At 52.7% G+C, this 22,753-nt stretch overlaps 2 protein-coding genes across 6 annotated transcripts in view; both read left to right on the top strand.

Annotated features, from left to right (window-relative positions):
* The window catches only part of cdk14 (cyclin dependent kinase 14), a 108,136-nt gene extending 91,445 nt beyond the window's left edge, over window positions 1-16,691 (top strand). For 3 of the 5 annotated variants that reach the window (XM_030103542.1, XM_030103541.1, XM_030103540.1), the window contains exons 13-14: window positions 1,987-2,136; window positions 13,972-15,326. In XM_030103542.1, coding sequence (XP_029959402.1) covers window positions 1,987-2,102 — 116 coding nt within the window. In that variant the 3' untranslated portion in view covers window positions 2,103-2,136; window positions 13,972-15,326. Of the gene's footprint in view, window positions 1-1,986; window positions 2,137-13,971 lie in introns of all 5 variants that reach the window. The other 2 variants (XM_030103538.1, XM_030103539.1) reach the window with 2 other exon arrangements.
* A 3,648-nt stretch (window positions 16,692-20,339) lies between these two features.
* fzd1 (frizzled class receptor 1) lies at window positions 20,340-22,076 on the top strand. The gene has a single exon (XM_030103473.1). It carries the CDS (start codon window positions 20,340-20,342, stop codon window positions 21,936-21,938), a length of 1,599 nt encoding a protein of 532 aa, XP_029959333.1. The 3' UTR covers window positions 21,939-22,076.
* Window positions 22,077-22,753: the final 677 nt, after the last annotated feature.

The raw sequence follows: 22,753 nt of genomic DNA, 5'->3' as shown, positions 1-22,753 counted from the left end.
GAGTCCTGGACCCACCCGGGCTCCTCCCAGACCTAACCAGAGTCCTGGACCCACCCCGGGCTCCTCCCAGACCTAACCAGAGTCCTGGACCCACCCCGGGCTCCTCCCAGACCTAACCAGAGTCCTGGACCCACCCGTGCTCCTCCCAGACCTAACCAGAGTCCTGGACCCACCCCGGGCTCCTCCCAGACCTAACCAGAGTCCTGGACCCACCCGGGCTCCTCCCAGACCTAACCAGAGTCCTGGACCCACCCAGGGATCCTCCCAGACCTAACCAGAGTCCTGGACCCACCCGGGCTCCTCCCAGACCTAACCAGAGTCCTGGACCCACCCGGGCTCCTCCCAGACCTAACCAGAGTCCTGGACCCACCCAGGGATCCTCCCAGACCTAACCAGAGTCCTGGACCCACCCCGGGCTCCTCCCAGACCTAACCAGAGTCCTGGACCCACCCCATGAACACTGACCAGACAGGAAGTGAAGAAGAAGCCCGGCTCATTGATTGGTCCGGACTCAAAGAGGACGTCTCGTCCCAGCTAGCAGCTAGCAGCTAGCAGCTAGCAGCTAGCCACAAACGACCATCATATCTTTTCTTCTGACCAAGGGGACCAGAGCTCACTTGTCTGATCTGGACCAGAGTTCAGCGGTGGTCTGGATCAAACAGGGCTGCTGTGAACGTCTCTGACACCCCAGATCCTCCAACGGTGGAATACGTGGTGGTGTGCCGTGCTGAGTAAACCTGAGGTTACATACAGTACTCTGAGTGGTGGGCTTGATTGTTTTCCCTCCACAGACACAACAGAAAACGTACACAGTCACCACGTTCTCAGTAACAGGTGTACCACTCCTAATGCACCAGTCACAGATTAATAAACACGTTGTTATTGTCGTAAATCTGGTGTAACATAGTTTTGCACCTGAATCAAACACTGAATTTCCTTCCAGTATTTGAACGTGTGCAAATCTGAGTGTGAAATTGTGCAATAAATGTTCAGTGTAGGTGAAATAATTTCTCACAAAAACTATATATAATACTACAACTGCTCGAACCTTCTCCACAAGTCACACCTTCTGTTTCCTTCAACTACAAAACAAATCGCCTCTGCTGCGATCTCTGGTGAAAAACTGTTCAGTCTGTGGAGCAAAAGGCAGCGCTGAGCTGAGGTGGACTGAGTCCAATCAGAAGAGGAGCTTTGGTCCCACAGCCAATCAGAAGAGAGGGTAGATAAAACCTTCCGTCTTCTCTCTTTAAAGACGGCGTTAGTTTTGTTTTGATGTCACTTCCTTCAGATCAGTGTGCGCTCATTGCTGTGAACGCAGCAGACATTCCGTCACATGGCAGTGGAACCGTGGAGCCGTGGTTCTGAGGCCGTTCACGCCTTCCGCTCAGTGACGGGCCGGACCAGCCAGAGCGTTTCTGTTCTGGTTTGAGAACCCAGGAACCTCCTGGGAGCTCTGAGGACCCAGTGTCCTCCTGGGACAGTGTGGGACTGATGCAGTCTGGCTCTGATGAAGGATTTCAGTTCTGTTCCAGATGTAACAGAGTTCTCTGGTGGTTCCTGTCAGAACTCTACTGCAGCATCTTGAATCAACTGAGGACTTTTACATAGTTATTAGGACAAACTGATTTTCACCTCATCCATCCAGTTTATGTACACAATCCTCTTTTTTTTCATTTTGACATGCAGTCTCTCAGCTTTCACGATGGATTCCTTGTTGCTATGGTGGTTGCTAAGGATGCTGTGAACAAGGAACCGGGGGGGGGGTGCTGATGTTGCGTCGTGGACCGACACGCCTCTCCTTTGATTGGCTGTGGAAACAGTCAGGTTCACATCAGCATCTGCCTTTTGTTCCACATGTCTCACACACACACACACACACACACGCTGAAATGTAAATTGTGACCTGATGGACCAGCGTGAAGGTTGTGGAGATGTCAGCCGGAGGTTTGTGGCGGAGCAGTGACCGGAGCGCTCCTCTTCCTACAGTGTCTTCTATCTTCACCGTCCCAAATGTGAAGCTGCAGGCGGAGAGCGGGGACAGCATCCAGAGCTGCGCACGCCGCAACAGCCACGGAAAGGCGTCGTCTGGCGGGAAACACTGACCCCGGGCTTCATCCTGCACCGACTGCCTCGCAGGTACGCTTCATCACTTCATCCTCATGCTCTCATCTCCCTCTTTACAGGTCAGGGTTCACTCAGCTCTCAGACAAACTGCCACAGTCTGCTTATAATGTGGAGGGACACACACACACACACACACGCACAGTCTCGTATTTCTATCCTTGTGGGGACCTTCCATTGACTCCCATTCATGTCTAGCCCCTAACCCTGACCCTTACCCTAACCTGCACCAAAACAAAGCGTAGCCCTAAAGAAATGTTTTTGCACTTTTTTCAGTAACAACATGGTCAAGAAAACACTGTTTGCCCTCATGGGGACTGAAAAAATGTCCCCACGAGGCACATCGTGCAGGTTTTCCTATCCTTGTGGGGACATTTGGTCCCCACAAGCATAGAAAAACCCCCCCCACACACACACACACACACACACACACACACGTGATTGTAGTTCTGTTACAGTGACGCTACAGTGTGAATCGGTGCATTTCATCATGTTCTTATTTCAGAATTAGTTTATTCTGAACTAATAAATTCAGAATTATATTCCCGAGCTCGGTGTTTACACGGGAAAAAACGAAGAATTAAATCCTCTCTAAGTCTGGGGCCTGTGAAGCGTTCTGATTGGACGGGACGGCCGTGACGGAGTGACGTCTCCAGGAAGTAAACTAAGCATGTTGGCGGTGATTTTTCTGTCTTTCTCTCTGGATTAACTCTGATGCTGCAGCTTTGAAAATGTCCTCACTGTTCTGCTCCCGCCCATCTGCTTGTTTTATGATATCCATTTCTTCTAAAACTCCCTTTAAAATAATCGTATGCGTACGAGTTGAAACGCAGACTGCGGGCCGCCATCTTGGAATATTGCGTCGTCACGACAGAGCAGAGGGACCAGAGCGAAGTGGCCTCGCCAGCAGATAGTTCCACTTCCAGAGGAGGACCAACGGGCTGTTTATTCTGATGTAAAGTTAATTCCGGACCAAGTGTTCGGGTGTTTTCAAGGTCATTTTAGAGCAGCGTTAGTCTTCATTCAGCTTTATAGAGGAATAAAAGTCGAGTGTAAACAGAGATGGAGCCAAGCTGTGGCGCTGCAGTGACGGACGGTCCTGACGTCCCTCAGGTCTGTGTTAGTGCTGGATCAGCTCTCCAGTGTTCTGTTCCCAGTGACGTTCAGATGTTTAGTAGAATCTGTGTTACTTTTACATTACTTCACATCTTTTTTTAATCTCTGAATCAATTGCACTTGATGGTTTTATTTTTTTTAATTGAAATTTTTTAAAATGCATTTTTGCAGCTTGTACTCTGAATATTTCTTGTGAAGATTTTAAAGTTTCTGTTCACTATGATCAACTGTCAGTTAGAGAATGTATTTCTGTGTGCACGCATGTGTATGTGCATGTGTGTGTGTGTGCTCTGCTTTGACTAAACACTGAAGTAGTAGCAGAGAGGCAGACAGGCTGAGAAATGGAGGGAGTGGAGAGGAGATGGAGGCAGAGGCAGCTTGTATTATTTATAGGAGGTGGTGCAGCAGGCCGCTCTCATGAAACGGAGTCAGAGAAGGCGGGCAGCCTCCTTTCTCTTTTGTGGGTCTATTCCCAGTGGGCAGGCTTTGTGCTGGCTGGATGGCTGCCTTTGAGGAAGGCGGGCAGCTATTGAGCCCAGATTGAAGGCTGGCCCGGCTCGCCCCTACCGAGACAGCAACGCCGCCGCATCACAATGTCTGTCAGCGCCACGGACAGGACGCGGGGATGAGGGACGGGGACGGGGACGGGGACACTCCGAGCGTCTGATTTAAACAGCCAGGAAGACAAAAAGAACATGTTTTAATGGGAAGGGAGAAGAGCAGGAAGACGAGTGAATTTATAAAGCTGGAGGCCAAGCAGAGAAGAAGAGAGCAGGTTTTCAGAGACAGGTCTCTGCACAGCGCTGCTGATGTTTATTCATGACTCTACATTATTCACTAGATGAGCTGATGCAACTGGCTGTGGAGGGGAGGCAACGGCTCCCAGCAGTCCACACAGTGACCCCACAGCTCAGCCCCAGACGGCGGCCCCGGCATGTCGCTCTGCTGCAGGGGCCGCAGGGGCCGCAGGGGCCGCAGGGGCCTGCAGGGGCCGCAGGGGGGCTGCAGGGGCTGCAGGGGCTGCAGAGGCTGCAGGGGCCACAGGGGGCTGCAGGGGCCACAGAGGCTGCAGGGGGCGTTAATGAGCCTTAAAGAGCAGTATGGCCGGGCCTCAGACCTCTTCCTGAGCTGGTCTTCAACACATCTGGCCAGATGTTCTGTGAGCAGAGCAGGTTCTCAAATCCTGGCAGAAGGCGTCACATCAGACCACTTCCTGTTCCCTTCTGATCAGACATGTTTCTGTTGACTGTGTGTGTGTGTGTGTGTGTGTGTGTGGTCTGCATGCTTCAGGATCATTGGTCTCGGTGGAGTGGGGCTGCGTTGCCGTGCTGCTGGTGCTGACAGCGGCCGTCATGCGGCTGAAAGCTGCTGTTGTGTTTCTCCGGGTCGCCTGGCGCTGCTTCACACACACCGTGGCCGGCGCCCGGCGTCCGGCGAGCCGCTGACGGCTGACGGCTCGGGCCCGGCTCCCGCGGCTCGCCGTGGCTCTTTGAAGATAGCAGCTCCTGGCGGCCGGGCCGTCTGCCGGATAATGAGCCAGATATTCAGCGCTGTGGCCTCAGGTATCCTCGCTCCGCCGCTCGGCCAGCGAGCCGGAGGAGACACGCCTGTCTCCTCATGTCCCCACGTCCACACATGGAAGACGTCACGGGACACAGAGGACTGTCTCAGTCTTCATATGAACGTCCTCTGCACGACCTGCTTTAACCTACGAGCTTTAATCTGATCGTCCTGATGGGAACCAGGAGACTGAGTCCTCACTGTGTTCTCTCACAGCTTTCCTCACATCAGGGCCACCGGTTCGATTCCCATCCTGTCCACTCAGTGAGTGAATGTGTGGTGAGATGAATGAGTGGTGCGGTGACCTTCAGTGAACGTGTGCGTCATGTCTGAGTGTATTGGAGGTGAGCCGGTGCAGTGAAGCGGGATGTTGACCGTGTCTTCAGACCCTGAGGGGTTCCGTCATCGTCTCACTCCTGATCCAGTCGCAGTCAGAACCTCCAGCATGTTTTTCGCTCTACATTACTCCACTTAGAACAAGCGAAGGAACCGAACAGTGACTTACGGAGTGGCGAGCGAGTCAGTCTGCAGCGCCTCCTCCCCATGCAGATGACACTGTTCTGTCTCCCACTTTGTTGTTCCCCACCATATGGCTTCCTCTAATGAGCGCAGGAGAAGTGTCTCCTTCCTTTCTTGGCCCTCCAATAAGAAGAGAAGTGATTCCTTCTTCTGTGCTGCAGCCAGCAGCGGAGTGAAGCGGCGTCGGGCGCCGTATGCTAACGACTGTCACTCTGTCAGGCTGCCATTTCTGTTCTGGGTTTTGGTTACAACATGTTCGCTCCATCCATGCAAACACACACGGTCACATTCAAATCCTGGACTGCCGCTTTCTGTTGCGGCCAAGTCCGTCATGAAAAGTCCTGCAGTTCTGTCGGTGCTGTTCTTCTTGTTGGCTGCAGTGCTAGAGGCACATGGGATGAGTCGTCCTTTTATATTTCAGGCCCAACACAAGCAGTGTGGTGGAGTGGAGACGGTGCTGGAGGTTTCCACACAGATCCTGCCTCCTGTTGGAGCTGGGAGGATTTACAGGTGGGGGGTGACATCCGACCCCGGCCTGAAGGGACGCTCTCCCACACAAAGCCTTCTTTCTGATACTCAGACAGAAACACTGATTTTCTTCCGTCAGAACGGATCTGATTGAAATGAGCTGTCGTCCTCCCCCTGTGTGATCACTGGAATAAAACCCAAACACCCTGAAGCCTGGTCCCTCTGGACACTCAGTGACTCCCCCTCCTGGTGTCGCACTGTGTGCTTGAACCCTCAACCCTCGTTTGGTCCACAGCTTTGAGGTTCTCAAACCTCAGTCCAATAAAAATATCAGTCCAGTCTGAAAGAACTCAGTCCTGGCAGGGAATGAGGACAATTTTCAACTCATACCCCTCTCCCACTGGCCAAAAAACCCGTTTAAACCCGCTAACACCCGGCTCCTCATGGCAGTGTAAAGGGTTTACCCGGCATTTCGACCCGGGTCGTTTGACCCTGCAGTCGACCCGGGAATTTACCGAGTCAGCTTTCTACCGGCTTTTAATGGGAGGGACACATCTGGGAACTTACATGATGACGTCGACGCAGCGTGGCTACGTTAGCGTGGCTACATTAGCGCGCTAGTTGTTGTTTCTGGACACAGCCTGAGATTTCCTTCGTCAACATGACCCAGCAGTGGCAGGACAGCGAGACCAGAGAGCTTCTCCTGATCCGTGGGGAAGAGGAGATTCGTCTACAGGTAACAGGGACTGTGTTCCGCTGCATTGTTTACTTTCGTTTTGCTCCGTCGCGCTGATGATGTCATCAACGTCAGACACCATTAGCGCGGGAAAACGCAGCGACGCAGCTCGCCAGCAGGCAGCTAGACCCGCGTCTGCAGGCGGTGGGAAAGGAGTCTAAAAAGCTGATCGTTAGGGGGCTGAAAACACGGGTCGACCCGCTAGCTGCAGTGGGAAAGGGGTTTGAGAAATAAAAGCATAAACGTTGAAGTTCTTGATCCGTTATAATGAGCCATCATCATCATGATCCAGTACCAGCCAGATGAGACTGGCTCCATATGTTCAAACAGTTATTCTGACAGTGACCTGTGCTGGTTTCTCTTTTGTGCAGGAGAGGATTCCTGTGGGGAAAGTCTTTATATTGGGTGTTGAGTTTGCGCTGTGAGGGGTTCATGTATTGTTCCTGCAGGTTGCGCTGTGCGGGGTTCATGTATTGTTCCTGCAGGTTGCGCTGTGCGGGGTTCATGTATTGTTCCTGCAGGTTGCGCTGTGCGGGGTTCATGTATTGTTCCTGCAGGTTGCGCTGTGCGGGGTTCATGCTCACGGTTCTCCACACTCAGTGTGATTTCCAGCATGTGAGAAGGTTTATGTGGTTTTTCCCTGCATCAGGTGTAAATGAGCTCAGCTGTCTGGACGGAGACTCTTCTCTCAGCTGGCTCCTCGTGATTTTAGTTGATCCTCTCTGTCTTGTGATATCTACTGAATCTCTTCAGCTGCTCGTCTTTGTCTTTGTCAGCGCTGATCTGGACTCATTTGGAGTTTGTCTTTGGCTGTATCTTCTGTGGTGTGTCTGATGGCGTCCTCCACCGGCGTGCAGGTGAAGTCGTGTGGCGCTCGCTGCTGGTTTGGAGCAGATGAAGCGCTCAGAGCCTGCAGAGGCCGCCGACCCTCGGGTCCTGGCGGTTTGGTTTGGTCTCCCTGTGGGTCAGACGAGTCTCTGCGTCTTCCTGAAGCTTGGCCGTGTTCGCTGCTTTCTGGGGGAGCCTCCGTCCGGCTCCCCCCTCCGGCCCCGGCAGGGTCTTCCCATGCCCCAGCCGGGCGGCCATGTAACGGGTCACTCTCCCATACAGTCCTTTCAGCCCCCCCCCCGCTGCCTCCTCCCAGCCCCTCACCCTGCTTCCACCCCTCTTTTATCCCTTTAGGAGTGTCCCTGAGCCGGGGGGCCGTGTGTGTGTGTGGGGGGGGTTCTCAGCGGCTGGCCGTGCATCAGAGGCCGTCTCTCTCCCACGGGGAACATGCTCTGGTGGAGCTGTGGGCGGAGCGATGGCCGAGCTGCACCTTTACACCTTCTCCAGAAGATTATCGGACTGTTCCCCCACCGCACATTCTCTCCACCACAGACAAACTCCAAACATGCAGCCTCTGTTTAAGGCGGCAGCGGGGAGAACAGAAGCCTCTTCCCGGGCGTAATGTATGCGTGAGACAGGGCGAGGTGTCTGAACACAGCGAGCAGGGAGAGAAAGGAGACGGAGCACTGTGAAGGAGCTGTTGCATTATTCATCATGTTGGATAAGGTTTAATTAAAAGGCCTGCTCGGCATTGTGCGAGGGGTGAATGTGTGTTTTGCCTCGCCTGTCCCTGCCTCATTCACGTTTTCCATGCTCGACTTATCAAAGCAGCTCTGTGGCCCCGCCCCTTTTTTCAAGTTACCATAATGCTTCAGCTGAGGAGGAGGAGGAGGAGGAGGAAGCAGAACTAGAACATTACTTCACTGAACCCAGCGAGGAGAGTGAAGGAGTCCAGCAAGTCCAGCAGCTCCCCGTGAGAAACTGAGACAAGATCCTCGCTGCTCAGCTAGCATCGAAAACCAGGCTGTGGTCCGTCAGCCGAGACCAGCGCTGGACGGGGCAGTGGACGCTCCTGTCTCACAGCGGTGGACGGGGCAGTGGACGCTCCTGTCTCACAGCGGTGGACGGGGCAGTGGGCGCTCCTGTCTCACAGCGCTGGACGGGGCAGTGGACGCTCCTGTCTCACAGCGGTGGACGGGGCAGTGGACGCTCCTGTCTCACAGCGGTGGACGGGGCAGTGGACACTCCTGTCTCACAGCGGTGGACGGGGCAGTGGACGCTCCTGTCTCACAGCGGTGGACGGGGCAGTGGACGCTCCTGTCTCACAGCGCTGGACGGGGCAGGACGCTCCTGTCTCACAGCGCTGGACGGGGCAGTGGACGCTCCTGTCTCACAGCGCTGGACGGGGCAGTGGACGCTCCTGGGTGAATTCACCATATTTAACACTAGAAATGATCACATTAGTTTGCACACGTGCGACTGGCTTTTCAAATTGGACTCAAATGCAGAAATAGGCAGAAAGATCAAGCTTCATTTGCCAACAACCAGGTGTGTGTGTGTGTGTGTGTGTGTGTGTGTTCTAACAGGAGACAGTTATTGAATACAGATTTTAAAAGCTAAAAAGCTAAAAATACCCTGTAATTGTTGTGTAAGCAGCCTCAGACGTTCTCGGAGGGTCTCAGTGGGGGGGGGGGGGGGGGGGACGGGGGGGGGCAGCGGGGGATGGGGGGGGGGGGCTGTAGCCTAGATCCATAATCTTAAAAACTGTCCTTAAAAGCTCCTGCAGTAACATGATTTTTGGGTTGTACACTATTGATATGGTCTTTAGAGTGTATTGTTTGGAATTCTCGGGGTGGAAGTGAACGCCTCACATTTAGAAATGCTGGCAGTGTGTGTGTGAGACCCCGTGGTTGGAAAATGAATTAAACATGTGCTTGATTAACCAGCTGAGTGCCTCTGCACGGTCCCTGAGCAAACACAAGCCTTTTGGAATAAATTAAAGCCCAAATATCCAGTTTGAGGATCAGCAGGAGTTTCTAAATGATTATGTAAATATGAAACAAATGTTCCTCCTCTGCAATCCTCCAGCATCTTTCTCATGGATGCCTGGCAAATTAACTAAACTATGCAGATCGTTATACTCACACAAAATAGGCTAATTAATACTCCTGACAATTGCATCCTCCAGAGGGGTTGATGCTGAACTAAATCTTCATCACACAGGAGTGAAAACTGGAGCCTGAACAGCAGTGTTGAACTGCAGAGGCTGCGGAACCTGAAGGAAGCTGCAGGAAGCTGCATGAAGCTGCAGAACCTGAAGGAAGCTGCAGGAAGCTGCAGGAGGCTGCAGGAAGCTGCAGGAAGCTGCAGGAAGCTGCAGGAAGCTGCATGAAGCTGCAGAACCTGAAGGAAGCTGCAGGAAGCTGCAGGAGGCTGCATGAAGCTGCAGGAAGCTGCATGAAGCTGCAGAACCTGAAGGAAGCTGCAGGAAGCTGCATGAAGCTGCAGAACCTGAAGGAAGCTGCAGGAAGCTGCAGGAGGCTGCAGAACCTGAGGGAAGCTGCATGAAGCTGCAGAACCTGAAGGAAGCTGCAGGAAGCTGCAGGAAGCTGCAGGAAGCTGCAGGAGCAGCATGTGTTCAGTCTGCATGTTCTCCCTGTGTCTGTAGGTTTCCTCCTATGGTCCAAGTACCTGCATGTGAGGTGAACTGAGAGCCCACAGCAGCCCTCGGTGTGAATGTGAGTCTATGTGGCTGTCTGATGGCCTGCAGCCAGCTGCCTTGCCCATGAGCAGCTGGGATTGGCTCCAGCACCACTCAGGCTCCTCACTCCATCTCCAGTCAGACAGAAGATGGATCTTGAGCCTCTGCCCATGTGGGCCTCATGGAGGCTGTTTCCACAGAGACGGTGGTCGGGTGTTTCCTGGGTCGGAGCTTTGCTGCTCAGCATCCACAGTAACATGAACAGACACTAAAGGATGACAGGTGTGTTTGTCAGGGAGAGGCTGAAGCTCTGGGTGTGCGGTGGCCTTCAGGCTCATTCAGAGGGAAGACAATGCAGAGTGTGTGAGAAAGCTCGTTTCCTCTGCGGGTCAGAGAACATTATCCCCCGACAAACAGCTGGAGAGGTAGATCTGCTGAGGCGGGATCCGTTTCCAGGTCAGGAGAACAGAACGTCTGTAAAGTGAAACCAGGAACACGATCCGCCGCCTGTTCTGGGTCCTGGGAACCGAGAGCAGAGCGTGAGGCGGTGTGGGTGTGTCACACTGTTTCAATAGAGATGAGCAGCACTGTTACCAGGTCAGACTGCGTGTGTGTGTGTGTGTGTGTGTGTGTGTGTGTGTGTGTGTTCTCACGTTCTTAAATACACCAGCACTCATGAAATATTCAGCCGTATTAATTTGGAATTTGTAAGTCTTCAATTGGACTCAGTAAATATTTGATGAGGTTTGTTTTCGTCTCACTCGGAGGAGATCCTCAGCAGTCACTGCAGTGTGTGAAGCACTTCCAGGCCCGGTGCTGACCTCTGACCTCCGCCTGGCTTCAGGGTGGGGTCTCCATGCTCCAGGTGTCGTCCCTCCGTAAAGGAGCGCTCACTAAAACACACCGGATGGAAGAGATGCTCTCAGTGTCTGATTTAAAGGGAGGTATGGGGTTAGGAGTAGGGTTTTACTCACACACACACACACACACACACACACACCCTCCTGAGGCTGTCACATGAAGCACGGCGGGTTTTTTCATGAGGCTGGAGGACTTCCAGCTGGCTGGATGAGATAGCGGCCCTGCAGTGGGAGCTGGCTGCCCGGCCCAGGCTCCAGCACGGCGCCGCTCAGCCATCATGGCTGCACCTGTCAGGAGGCAGAGCGCCGCTCCAGAAACAGATTCTGCTCTGCTTTTCATCCCCAACGGGAGGGATTGTGTCCCTCCCTCCCGCTGACTGATGAGCCCGTCTCTGCAGATTCCAGTTGAACGGTTTTTGTTCTTCCTTCTTTCATGTCCCTTCCAGTGTCTTTCAGTTTGTCGCGGTCTGGTTTCTGCAGAATGGATCATTCAAGTATTCTCCTCTGTGTTTACTTTAGAACAGTAATTCCAAACTAAGGTTTACAGGGAAAACGGGTCTATTCTCCTTTATCTGATTCCTCCTCAGATCTGGAGGTAGTGAAGGGTTCTGATTGGACCACAGGAGGAAGTGACGTATTGACGTCTACAGGAAGTAAACAAACTCCACTTCCTGCTTCTTCCTCCATTAACTTTGATGCTGCAGCTTTAAGGTCCAGACTGTCGTTCTTCTGTCCATCACCTCTTTTCCTTTTGTCCATTTCCTCTGAGGCTCCATTAAATAAATCCTCTCCGTTCCATTTTGGCGGCCATCTTGGAATTTGTGCGTTGTGGTGACAGGACCGGAGAACGAGCAGAACCACTTTAACTGTTTTAAAGCTGAATGATGTTTTACATGATGGAGGAATGATTTAGTTTAGCTTCAAATCCCAGATAAACCGGTAACTGTGTTTGATTTGAAGTCTTAATAATCAGTTTCATTCAGCATTTGGTGTTTTATGAAGTCATTGTAAAGCGGAATTAAGTTTTATTTGGAATTGAAGGCCAGTGAGGTTTTATGCTGATGACACTTAACTGAAACGATGAAGCTTCCACTGCTGGTCTGGGATCAGCTCTCAGTGCTCATTTACACTTCCAGAGTCATCCTGCGGCCTGCTTCAGGCCCCGCGCCCTATGTTTGGCAGGAGCAGGAGGAGCAGCAGTCGTCACGCATGGCTGGCTGAACACGTGGTGACACGGTTAATCCCAGAACAAGCCGCTGCAGCCTGATGGGCCGTGGCGTTCCCAGCTCCTCGTCGCTCCGCCGCCGCCGTGGTGGAGAGTTAAATCCTGGTGCAGCAGGCTGAAACAACTTTCCCACAGATCAGCGGGCCGCTCCTCCAGATGTGCACAGCTGCTTCAGATGGACTGTCCGGCTCTCCGTCCCCAGCAGAACCTGCCTCCCTCTCTCATTTGCCCCTCTTGGTTTTTTGGGGGTCGTCCTGCAGACCTGGATTCACCCGATGGCGAACTGACTTTGGCCCATAGGCCACATGTTTAGCCCCCGTTCTACATTAGAAATGTTAGAAGTGAAGCTCAAGGTTGTTCCATTTCACACCTTCTAGATTTAAGAAGTGGTTCTCTGGTTCTTAGTGGACCCTCTGGTTCTCAGTGGACCCTCTGGTTCTTAGTGGACCCTCTGGTTCTTAGTGGACCCTCTGGTTCTCAGTGGACCCTCTGGTTCTCAGTGGACCCTCTGGATGTCAGAGGTGGGCCCTTGTGAAGCTGGTGAGGTGGGCTCTCTCCTGCTGGTTCTCTGGAACATCCCTCAGATGCTCATGTTCCTGATATTTAATAATAGACTTCAAGATTTCATTCATAAAGCAGGTTTAAGCAGCATGATGGTTGACCAGGTCTAAGATCACACACACACACACACACACACACACACACACACACACACAGTCTCATATTTCTATCCTTGTGGGGACCGTCCATTGACTCCCATTCATGTCTAGCCCCTAACCCTGACCCTTACCCTAACCCTAACCCACACCACAACACAGCCTAACCCTAAAGAAATGTTTTTGCACTTTTACTTTTTTCAGTAACAACAACATGGTCAAGAAAACACTGTTTCTCCTACTTAGGACCGGAAAAAGGTCCCCACAAGGCACGTCGTTCCACGTTTTGCTATCCTTGTGGGGACATTTGGCCCCGACAAGGATAGAAATACAAGAACACACACACACACACACACACACACACACACACACACACACACACACACGTGTTAGGTTTCCCACTCTTGTGGGAACCTTCCATTGACTCCCATTCATGTCTAACTCCTAACCCTTACCCTAACCTAACCCAGACCAGAACACAGCGTAGCCCTAAAGAAATGTTTTTGCACTTTTACTTTTTTCAGTAACAACAACATGGTCAAGAAAACACTGTTTCCCCTCATGGGGACCCAAGAAATGTCCCCACAATGACATTGTGCTGAGTTTTCCTATGTTGTGGGGACATTTTGTCCCCACAACATAGGAAAACCCGCACGCGCACACACACACACACACACAGAGCCACTGCGGTGTGCTGCAGGTTCTGGGCTCTGTCTGAATACGGGAGCTGGTGGACTGTAGCGCTGAGCTGACGGCGCTGAAGAGAATATAAAGCAGGATGAGGGTGGAGGGAAGGGACCAGCCAGGAAGATGCATTATTTATTATCCACAGCTCGCCCTCGTCTTCCTCTCCTCCCTCTCTATCCTCCTGTATTGTCTCCAATCCTCTGATCACTCTTAGCCTCAGTATCTCTCTGGAGCTTCTCTTCTCCCTCTGCCTGTTCTTGATCCTCCTCCTCCTCCTCCTCCTCCTCCTCCTCCTCCTCCTGCTTTTCATTTTATCTCCACTCTTCTGTTCTGGAGGTTCACACTTGTATCTTCTCCGCCATCACTGAACTGATTTTCCTTCTTTATTAAGGTGTTAAATTGGTGCCTGGTTCTCACACTGAGCAGCATCCAAACGTCCATGAGGTGAGCTTCATCGATACGTGCACTGACTCGGTCTTCTCTGTGGGTTCCAGGTGGCCGCTGTGTAACGTGATGAAGACGCTGACTGTGAGGATGAAGACGAGTGATCAAGCTTCCCCCTCCTTTTATTTATTCCCTTCACATCATGTGTGAGGATGCTGTGTAGCTCGGTGTGTGAGGAAGGAGCATGTGTGCACCAGGAGAGGTTCTCCGGATATCAGACGGTCATCTGCAAACCTGTTTACTTTTTATAAAGGTTCAATAACTCACATATCATCGTCACAGTATTAACAAAAGGACTCTGCTATTGGTACATATTGTGTTTTGTGTTTGTAACTAGCCTCGTATTTAAGAATATATATTTGTCTGTATGATATAACTCATCTAGAAGCTATATAATTGACAGTTTTTATATTTCTTAACCTTCCCAGAGCTGTACTAATCTCAGCACTGCAGATCCACACGGGAGAGAGAGACATGTTGGAGACAGCTCCCAGGCAGACCCTTTCTTTTTTAATTGAACTGTTCTCAGCAGAAAGCCATCGTGTTCACAGTCAGTGTGTTAGCTCCACCTCTTCAGATCATCTGTGAGGAGAGCCACTCACTCAATAACACATCTCACACCCTCAACATGTTCCCCTCCTGAGCGAAGGTCCAGCAGGACTCGCGTCTAAGAGAACAAAACATTTATAAAGAGCTTCTGTGGAGGTTTTGACCATTCTTCAGAAATGAAATCATTCTACTGTCTCCCTCATTATAGTGTCAGTGTGAGTGGAGAACATGTTTCTGTTTACATGGCAGCATTTATACAAGAGATACGAAGAACTTTCACTGAAGTTCATTTACCTTTATTTGACCTTCAGTGGTTCAGAAGAAGAAACATTCCCTGCTGAGATGATGAGAAAAATATCAGTTGTTACACCTTCCAAGGTTCTTTATGCTTTCATTTATCTGCATAACGACAGATTCAGTAGAACCATTCATAGTTCGTCCCTCAGACATGATTTTGACTCAAATCAACAATAAGAATGAACCTGAACTAAAACCAAGAACAACTAGCTGGATGCGAGGAAGCCCAGCTGGAACCACAGCTGTAGAGGGGAACATCTTCAGGGGGATCCATGTTGAGTAAATGAAGGTTTGATGAGCTTTAGGGATCATTTCACCCTCTTTTAGTCCACACTTTATGCATTGTTTGGAACTGAAATTGTACATTTCAAGACAATAATGGCCACATTCTGCTCATTTATTTGCACAATAATAATCCACGTGGATGTTTTTACTTCACTAAATGTTTTTGGTAAATATTCCGGAATGTTTATGAAGAAAATGTTGAAAGCTTCCACAGACGTGTTAAACATGGGCAATAGAAACGCTGCGGTGCTTCCATCCATATAGATGAGCTAAAGAATCCACAGAGACAATCCTTTACTGCTTTTCTCTGGACCTGCAATATACGTCCTGAACACAGTGTCATCTGCATACGCTGAACACCTGACTGTGTGTGTGTGTGTGTGTGTGTGTGTGTGTGTGTGTGTGTGTGTGTGTGTGTGTGTGTGTGTGTGTGTCCTGTGATGAACGGCTCATCTGATTTCAGCCTCTGTTAGTAGGATCAGATCCAGTGACCTTTGACCCTGAGCTGGAGGCTCGAGTGTGGCAGGCGGGTGGATTCAGCTGGAGGCTGGCTCATGCTTTCCTCTGTGAAGAGCAGATGAAGTTAGAATACTGCATTGCTCAAGGGAAAGGGACAGCATTGGAATCCGAGGAGCTGGACTGTGGAGGAGAACTAACGATTCTGGCTGAACTGAACTTCGAAAGATGCACTTTAAAGAAGACTCTGGCTGCTCTACATTCCAGCCGCTGTGGCTGCCGTCTGCTGACATGAAGCCAGTGATGAACACGTGAATATTCATGTTCCCCTGCTGCGGCCGGAGCAGAGCGCACCGCCCCTCCCAGTGTAAATATCATAGCTGCTGTTCAGACTGCTCACAGGCGGAGGAAGGCTGGGTGACGGAGGTCAAAGAGACGGAGGTCAAAGGGACGGAGGTCAAAGGGACGGAGGTCAAAGGGACGGAGGTCAAAGAGACGGAGGTCAAAGGGACGGAGGTCAAAGGGACGGAGGTCAAAGAGACAGAGGTCAAAGGGACGGAGGTCAAAGAGACGGAGGTCAAAGAGATGGAGGTCAAAGGGACGGAGGTCAAAGAGACGGAGGTCAAAGGGACGGAGGTCAAAGGGACGGAGGTCAAAGAGACAGAGGTCAAAGAGACGGAGGTCAAAGAGACGGAGGTTAAAGTGATGGAGTGTTGCTGATGCTGTCCAGAAGTTTGCAGGCAGTTAGCAGAGTGATGATTCTCGGCTCTTTCACCTGGCGTGCACGCCGAGTGCAGCGCACGTGACTTGGTCCAGTCCAGCCTGAGTGGTGTGTGTGTGTGTGTGTGTGTGTGTGTGTTCAGACGTGAGGCTGCCGCTGGAGGCTTGGTGGCGTGCTGACGGGACGAGCTGGCGTTGAGCACTGTGAGGTGAAACAGTGATGCTTCCATCGTGGTTAACAGGGTCGTCGACGCTCCTCTCCTGCTGTCAGAGAGGCGGCACACATGGAAATACGTGGGGAAATATTCAAACATCTATTTTTGGGACTCTGCGATGTGAGAAGGGAAAACATACTTGTTGGATTAATTGTGCATCCTTGCTATGCTGAAATATAAGTCTAGTAATCTATATTTGCAACTTTTTTTAATTCAGCTTTTCTTGTATTGTCTTTTTGTATGCTGAACTGAAAAGACATCAGTTTCACAAAACACTTCATTCAGTGAGAAACTATAGTATACATTAGAATAGCTGTTGCATTATTTGTTACAACCTATTAGTAATGTTATTATGGAAGATGTAATGTCCTTCTGTAAATGTTTAATAATGTTTTACCTGAAATAAAGTTTATTAATGCTTCAGTTGTGTCTCACACTTTCTCTCACCGACTTACCCATGTGAGTAAAGGACTGGTGTGAAAAAATTATGACAAAATAAAGGACTGGTCTTCCTGTCTCACCTGGTGATCGCATCACTTCCTGTCTCACCCGGTGATCGCATCACTTCCTGTCTCACCCGGTGATCGCATCACTTCCTGTCTCACCCGGTGATCGCATCCTGTTCAGGAGACCAAGTTCTCGAGACCAAGACCGGTCTCTGGGACTACAAGTCTACCCATGCGGGACTACTACAGTAGTTCCAGTCAAAGGTTCACGTCTGAAACAACATGTGGCATGGTCCAGAGGAAGGCTGCACTGTTTCAGTGGCGTTGCGATGCTTGTCCAGGCAGCAGAGGGTGCCTGGTATGAACATCTCCCAATATGAGCCTCCATGATGATTTCATGGTCACTTCCACATCAGTGAAACGATGTCTCTCGCCCCTCAACTGGAAAGGCTCAGGACGTGGGCCAATCCAGGTCCTTGGTCCTACAGAAGGGGACAGCGGTGGGCGAGCATCACTTCTACTTGAATGCAGCAGTGTCTGAAAAGCCCCCACAGAGGGTGGGGAGGACCTCTGACTCCACCCTGACAGACACAGCAGCAGTCCTGGGACTCTGGTCTAAATTTCTCAGATTTTACATTTTCCATACCTGCAGCTTGGCCCTCCTCCATCTGGTGGAGCGCCCCCTGCTGCTCCTGTAGGGTCAGCACTGAGATCCAGCCCTGAGAGGAAGTCCACGGCTCTCCTCCTGATCTCCTCCGGTCTCTGCATCTGGACCGTCTCTCGTTGAGCCATCCTTCAGGGGACTTTCAGAGACAGAACAGGTTTGATAGGATCTGCGTCTGTGGAAAGGAATCACTGATTTTTCTTTTCATGTTAGATTTTCTGCAGTTCAACTCCAGTTGATCTTTCATTTCTGTTGGATTGTTGGTGAATTGACCTCAAAGACACCGTTTTACTGAGATCCTTCAGCCACACTGAGATTATTCACAAGGCTTCACTTTCACCTAGCCTCGTAAACCAGACCCGCCCCCTCCTCATCCACATCTGGGTTTGGAGTTGGACTCAGTCTGGATAGGAGCCCATTGAAACCTCTTGCAGGGGGTGCCGGTGACCTTTGACTGACAGCACACTTCAGCCAATCAGAGCTTCAAAACAAATACGTCATCAAAATGTGTTCACGCTAAGGGTTAGCATTAGCTCATTAGCTCTAGCTTCCCTACACGCAAAGACACGCGAAAACGTCTTTTCCTGTGAGAAACTCTCCAGGTGCAGACTCTTGCTCTTGCTTGATTGTTGTAATTCTTGGTACTTTGGCTATAACTTTACTTATTGCAGCTTTCAGACGATGGTTAAAGTTAAAGTTCGTAATCTCCGCTACGCGCAGCGATAGCGTCACTTCTGGTTTAGCCACCGGAATTCACCAAAAAAATGTGAAAACAAAAAGCGGCAACGCTGATTGGCTCGGCCGTTTCAGACTGAGTGAAATCCCCTTCTATGGGCTCCGAGCCAGACTGAGAACAACTCCGAAATCCAAATGTGGATGAGGAGTGGGCGGGGCTGGTTTACGAGGCAAACTGTCACCCCCTGACATCCAGCATATTATTTATATCAATGGTGTGAGTTTAATGGGAAAACTATTATGCAGTCACACGCAGCAATTCAGTCGTAATTGTTGAAAAAAGATTTAATTTTATTCATGGAAAAAGTCACATTCTCATACAAATGTCACACAACACTTAATATTGCTTGTCCTCATGTCGCTATACTAAAAGTTTTCTAATGGTTTTAACGCTCTAGATCATTTCGTGTCAAGTCGCAAAATCAATAATATGCACTTCTTTGTGCTTTGTGAGATGGATCAGAGTTTATTGTATCTGTATCTTCAGTTTTTGTCCTTCATTTCAGCTCGATTGTCAGCAGATGAACCTCTGAAGAACTGAATCCATCATGTGAAGATCCAGCCTTCTTGCCGACCTTGTGCTGATTCGTGGTTGAGATGCAGCATGCTGACAGAGGCAGACGCTTTTCTCAAGAGAAAAACCACATCAAGGGTTTGAAATCTCTCCACATGAAGAGAACGTTGGATTTGATTCACGGCGGAGACCCAGAGTGATGTGAAGGCGTGAGACTGAGAGACGCTGTGCAGGTCTGGAACGTATGCGGACCTCTGATGGTCCACTGATCACCCTGAACCAGCTCAGCTGGAGCCTCCTCAGCAGCTCAGCTCTGACAGCTCCATGACCTCCTCTGGAGCGGAAGAACTTCTGAAAGCAGTGGTTAAACTCTGAGTGGGACCGCGGCCCATCTTAATACTGATGCTTTCAGCCGGACAGCAGCTTGAAAAGCTCCTACATGAAGATGTGGACTCTCAGGTCTGTGGTCCGGCTGGAGCTGACTGACGCTGTTTCAATCAGTCACATTCTTCAGATTCCAAAAGAGACAAATAAAACCTGATTAACCTCTGAAGGTTTTTTTCTTTTATTACTGAGGGGGCACCTTCACATGTTTTTCCTTTGTTTAAATTAAAGGAAGCTAAATTCACCAATGCGTGTGGAGGGGGGGCAGCGATCCTTTTAAACAAAGAAGGATTTTACACCATCAACATGATTCTCACAGAAGCAAGAGGAGGAGGAGCAGCAGCAGCATCCTCCTCCTCCTCTTCCTCCCCCTCCTCCTCTCCCTCCTCTCCCTCCTCCTCCTCTCCTCCTCTTCCTCCTCTCCCTCCTCCTCCTCTCCTCCTCCTCCTCTCCTCCTCTCCTCCTCCTCTCCCTCCTCCTCCTCTCCCTCCTCCTCCTCTCCTCCTCCTCTTCCTCCTCTCCCTCCTCCTCCTCTCCCTCCTCCTCTCCTCCTCTTCCTCCTCCTCCTCTCCTCCTCTTCCTCCTCTCCCTCCTCCTCCTCTCCTCCTCCTCCTCCTCTCCCTCTCCCTCCTCCTCTCCTCCTCCTCCTCCTCTCCCTCCTCCTCTCCTCCTCTTCCTCCTCTCCCTCCTCCTCCTCTCCCTCCTCCTCCTCTCCTCCTCTTCCTCCTCCTCCTCTCCTCCTCTTCCTCCTCTCCCTCCTCCTCCTCTCCCTCCTTCTCCTCTCCTCCTCTCCCTCCTCCTCCTCTCCCTCCTCCTCCTCCTCTCCTCCTCTCCTCCTCCTCCTCCTCCTCTCCCTCCTCCTCCTCTCCCTCCTCTCCTCCTCTCCTCCTCCTCCTCCTCCTCTCCTCCGCCCCTCCTCTCCGGTGCAGCTGCCGGTCGCAGCTCCTCTGCCGGATTAAACCTCTCCGCTTGTTTTTCCTGCTCGTCGGGCTTCAGATGTGGATTTCTGCTCCTTCCCTCCGCGGCGGAGCTCGGACGGCATCGCGCGCGGACAGACACGCGCCAGCAGCAGCGCGCCCCGCCGCCCGCTGAGCCGGCGCTGCTCAAGTTGTGTCCCGGACGCGCGCGGCGGGAGCCGGGTCGCCTCCTCGCCATGCTGGTCGGCCTGCTGTCCGCCGTGCTGCTGCACGCCGGCGCGTGCGGCGGGCAGCACGGCGGCGTGTCGGTGCCGGAGCACGGCTTCTGCCAGCCCATCTCCATCCCGCTGTGCACGGACATCGCCTACAACGAGACCATCATGCCCAACCTGCTGGGCCACACCAACCAGGAGGACGCGGGGCTGGAGGTGCACCAGTTCTACCCGCTGGTCAAGGTGCAGTGCTCCCCGGACCTCAAGTTCTTCCTCTGCTCCATGTACGCGCCGGTGTGCACGGTGCTGGAGCAGGCGCTGCCGCCGTGCCGCTCCCTGTGCGAGCGCGCGCGCCAGGGCTGCGAGGCGCTCATGAACAAGTTCGGCTTCCAGTGGCCCGACAGCCTGGCGTGCGAGAGCTTCCCGGTGCACGGCGCCGGCGAGCTGTGCGTGGGCCAGAACATGTCGGACCGCTCCGAGCCCGACGGCCCGGACCTGCGCTACCCCACCGCGCGCACGCACGCGGACTCGGGCGGCCACTTCCGGTGCCCGGCCTCGTTGCAGGTGCCCCCCTACCTGAACTACCGCTTCCTGGGCCAGGAGAACTGCGGGGCGCCGTGCGCCGCCATGTACTTCAGCCCGGAGGAGCGGCGGTTCTCGCGGGTCTGGATCGGGATCTGGTCCGTGCTGTGCTGCGCCTCGTCCCTCTTCACGGTGCTGACCTACCTGGTGGACACGCGGCGCTTCAGCTACCCGGAGCGGCCCATCGTCTTCCTGTCGGGCTGCTACAGCATGGTGTCGCTGGCCTACATCGCCGGCTTCCTGCTGGAGGACCGGGTGGCGTGCAACGACGGCTTCGACGGCGGCGTGCGCACCGTGGTGCAGGGCACCAAGAAGGAGGGCTGCACCGTGCTCTTCATGATGCTCTACTTCTTCGGCATGGCCAGCTCCGTCTGGTGGGTGGTCCTGGCCCTCACCTGGTTCCTGGCGGCGGGGATGAAGTGGGGCCACGAGGCCATCGAGGCCAACTCGCAGTACTTCCACCTGGCGGCCTGGGCCGTCCCCGCCGTCAAGACCATCGGCGTGCTGGCGGTGGGCCAGGTGGACGGCGACGTGCTGAGCGGCGTGTGCTTCGTGGGCCTCAGCAGCGTGGACGCCCTGCGGGGCTTCGTGCTGGCGCCGCTCTTCGTCTACCTGTTCGTGGGAACCTCCTTCCTGCTGGCCGGCTTCGTGTCGCTGTTCCGGATCAGGACCATCATGAAGCACGACGGCACCAAGACGGAGAAGCTGGAGAAGCTGATGGTGCGCATCGGGGTGTTCAGCGTGCTGTACACCGTGCCCGCCACCGTCGTCATCGCCTGCTACTTCTACGAGCAGGCCTCCCGGGAGCACTGGGAGCGGACCTGGATCGGCCGGACCTGCAAGGCCTACGCCGTGCCCTGCCCGGCCCGGAGCCGGCCCGACGCCAGCCCGGACTTCACCGTCTTCATGATCAAGTATCTGATGACGCTCGTCGTGGGGATCACCTCCGGGTTCTGGATCTGGTCCGGGAAGACCCTGAACTCCTGGAGGAGGTTTTACAGCCGACTGGCCCACAGCAAGCAGGGAGAGACCACCGTGTGACCAGAGACCACCTCCTGGAGGGTGAGACCTCCTCCTGGAGGGTGAGACCACCTCCTGGAGGGTGAGACCTCCTCCTGGAGGGTGAGACCACCTCCTGGAGGGTGAGACCTCCTCCTGGAGGGTGAGACCACCTCCTGGAGGGTGAGACCTCCTCCTGGAGGGTGAGACCACCTCCTGGAGGGGGTCAGGACTCAGCTTTTTTACTGTACAGTGAGATTTTCTGAGTTTATATTTGTATTTAACAAGAAGTTTTTAAAGAACATTTTTCACTCTTTCCTACCGCTGGTCTCCTGACCGGCCTGGAGGGCCGGCCCTGTGAGGACCGGCCCTCCGGGGGATCCGGGTCCAGTGGAGACTCGTGGTCCTGACAGATACAACATTCCTTTCTAAATAAAGCACAGCTAATGAAGCGCGTGTTCCGGAGCGCGAGGATCCGGCGTTCCTCAGCGTTCTGGAGCGGGACACGGACCCGGATCACACGCCGGGCGGGACTGAGGCTGCCGGCGTCCCGGTGGACACAGCCATTCCCTTTACAGTGCGCTCTGTGTCCTCTGAACCGTCTCTGTCTGTACGTCCAGAACCGTCTCGGGTGTCAGCTGTTAGTCTGTCTCGTGGTGTTGAGGCGCCGGGGCGGGCAGGGGAAGAGGACGGCGTGGCAGTGGACTGGGTCGCAGCTCCGTCCACGTCCACAGCACAGCCAGCGTCCCGCTCTCTCTGGACGTCTCGCGTCTTCGCGCTGAAACACTGAAGTGTGTGTCCAGACTGAAATGTCTGCTCAGTGACTCGGGCGGACGGTCTTCAGTCTGAGTCCAGAA

The sequence above is a fragment of the Salarias fasciatus genome, chromosome 11, assembly GCF_902148845.1.
Source record: "Salarias fasciatus chromosome 11, fSalaFa1.1, whole genome shotgun sequence".
NCBI lineage: Eukaryota > Metazoa > Chordata > Actinopteri > Blenniiformes > Blenniidae > Salarias > Salarias fasciatus.
Note: the sequence above shows the minus strand (reverse complement) of the source record. Positions and strands in the feature narration are given on the sequence as shown.

Bases quoted from the DNA above. Each gene is read 5' to 3' on its own strand.
- fzd1 (XM_030103473.1), top strand. From the start codon at position 20,340: ATGCTGGTCGGCCTGCTGTCCGCCGTGCTGCTGCACGCCGGCGCGTGC.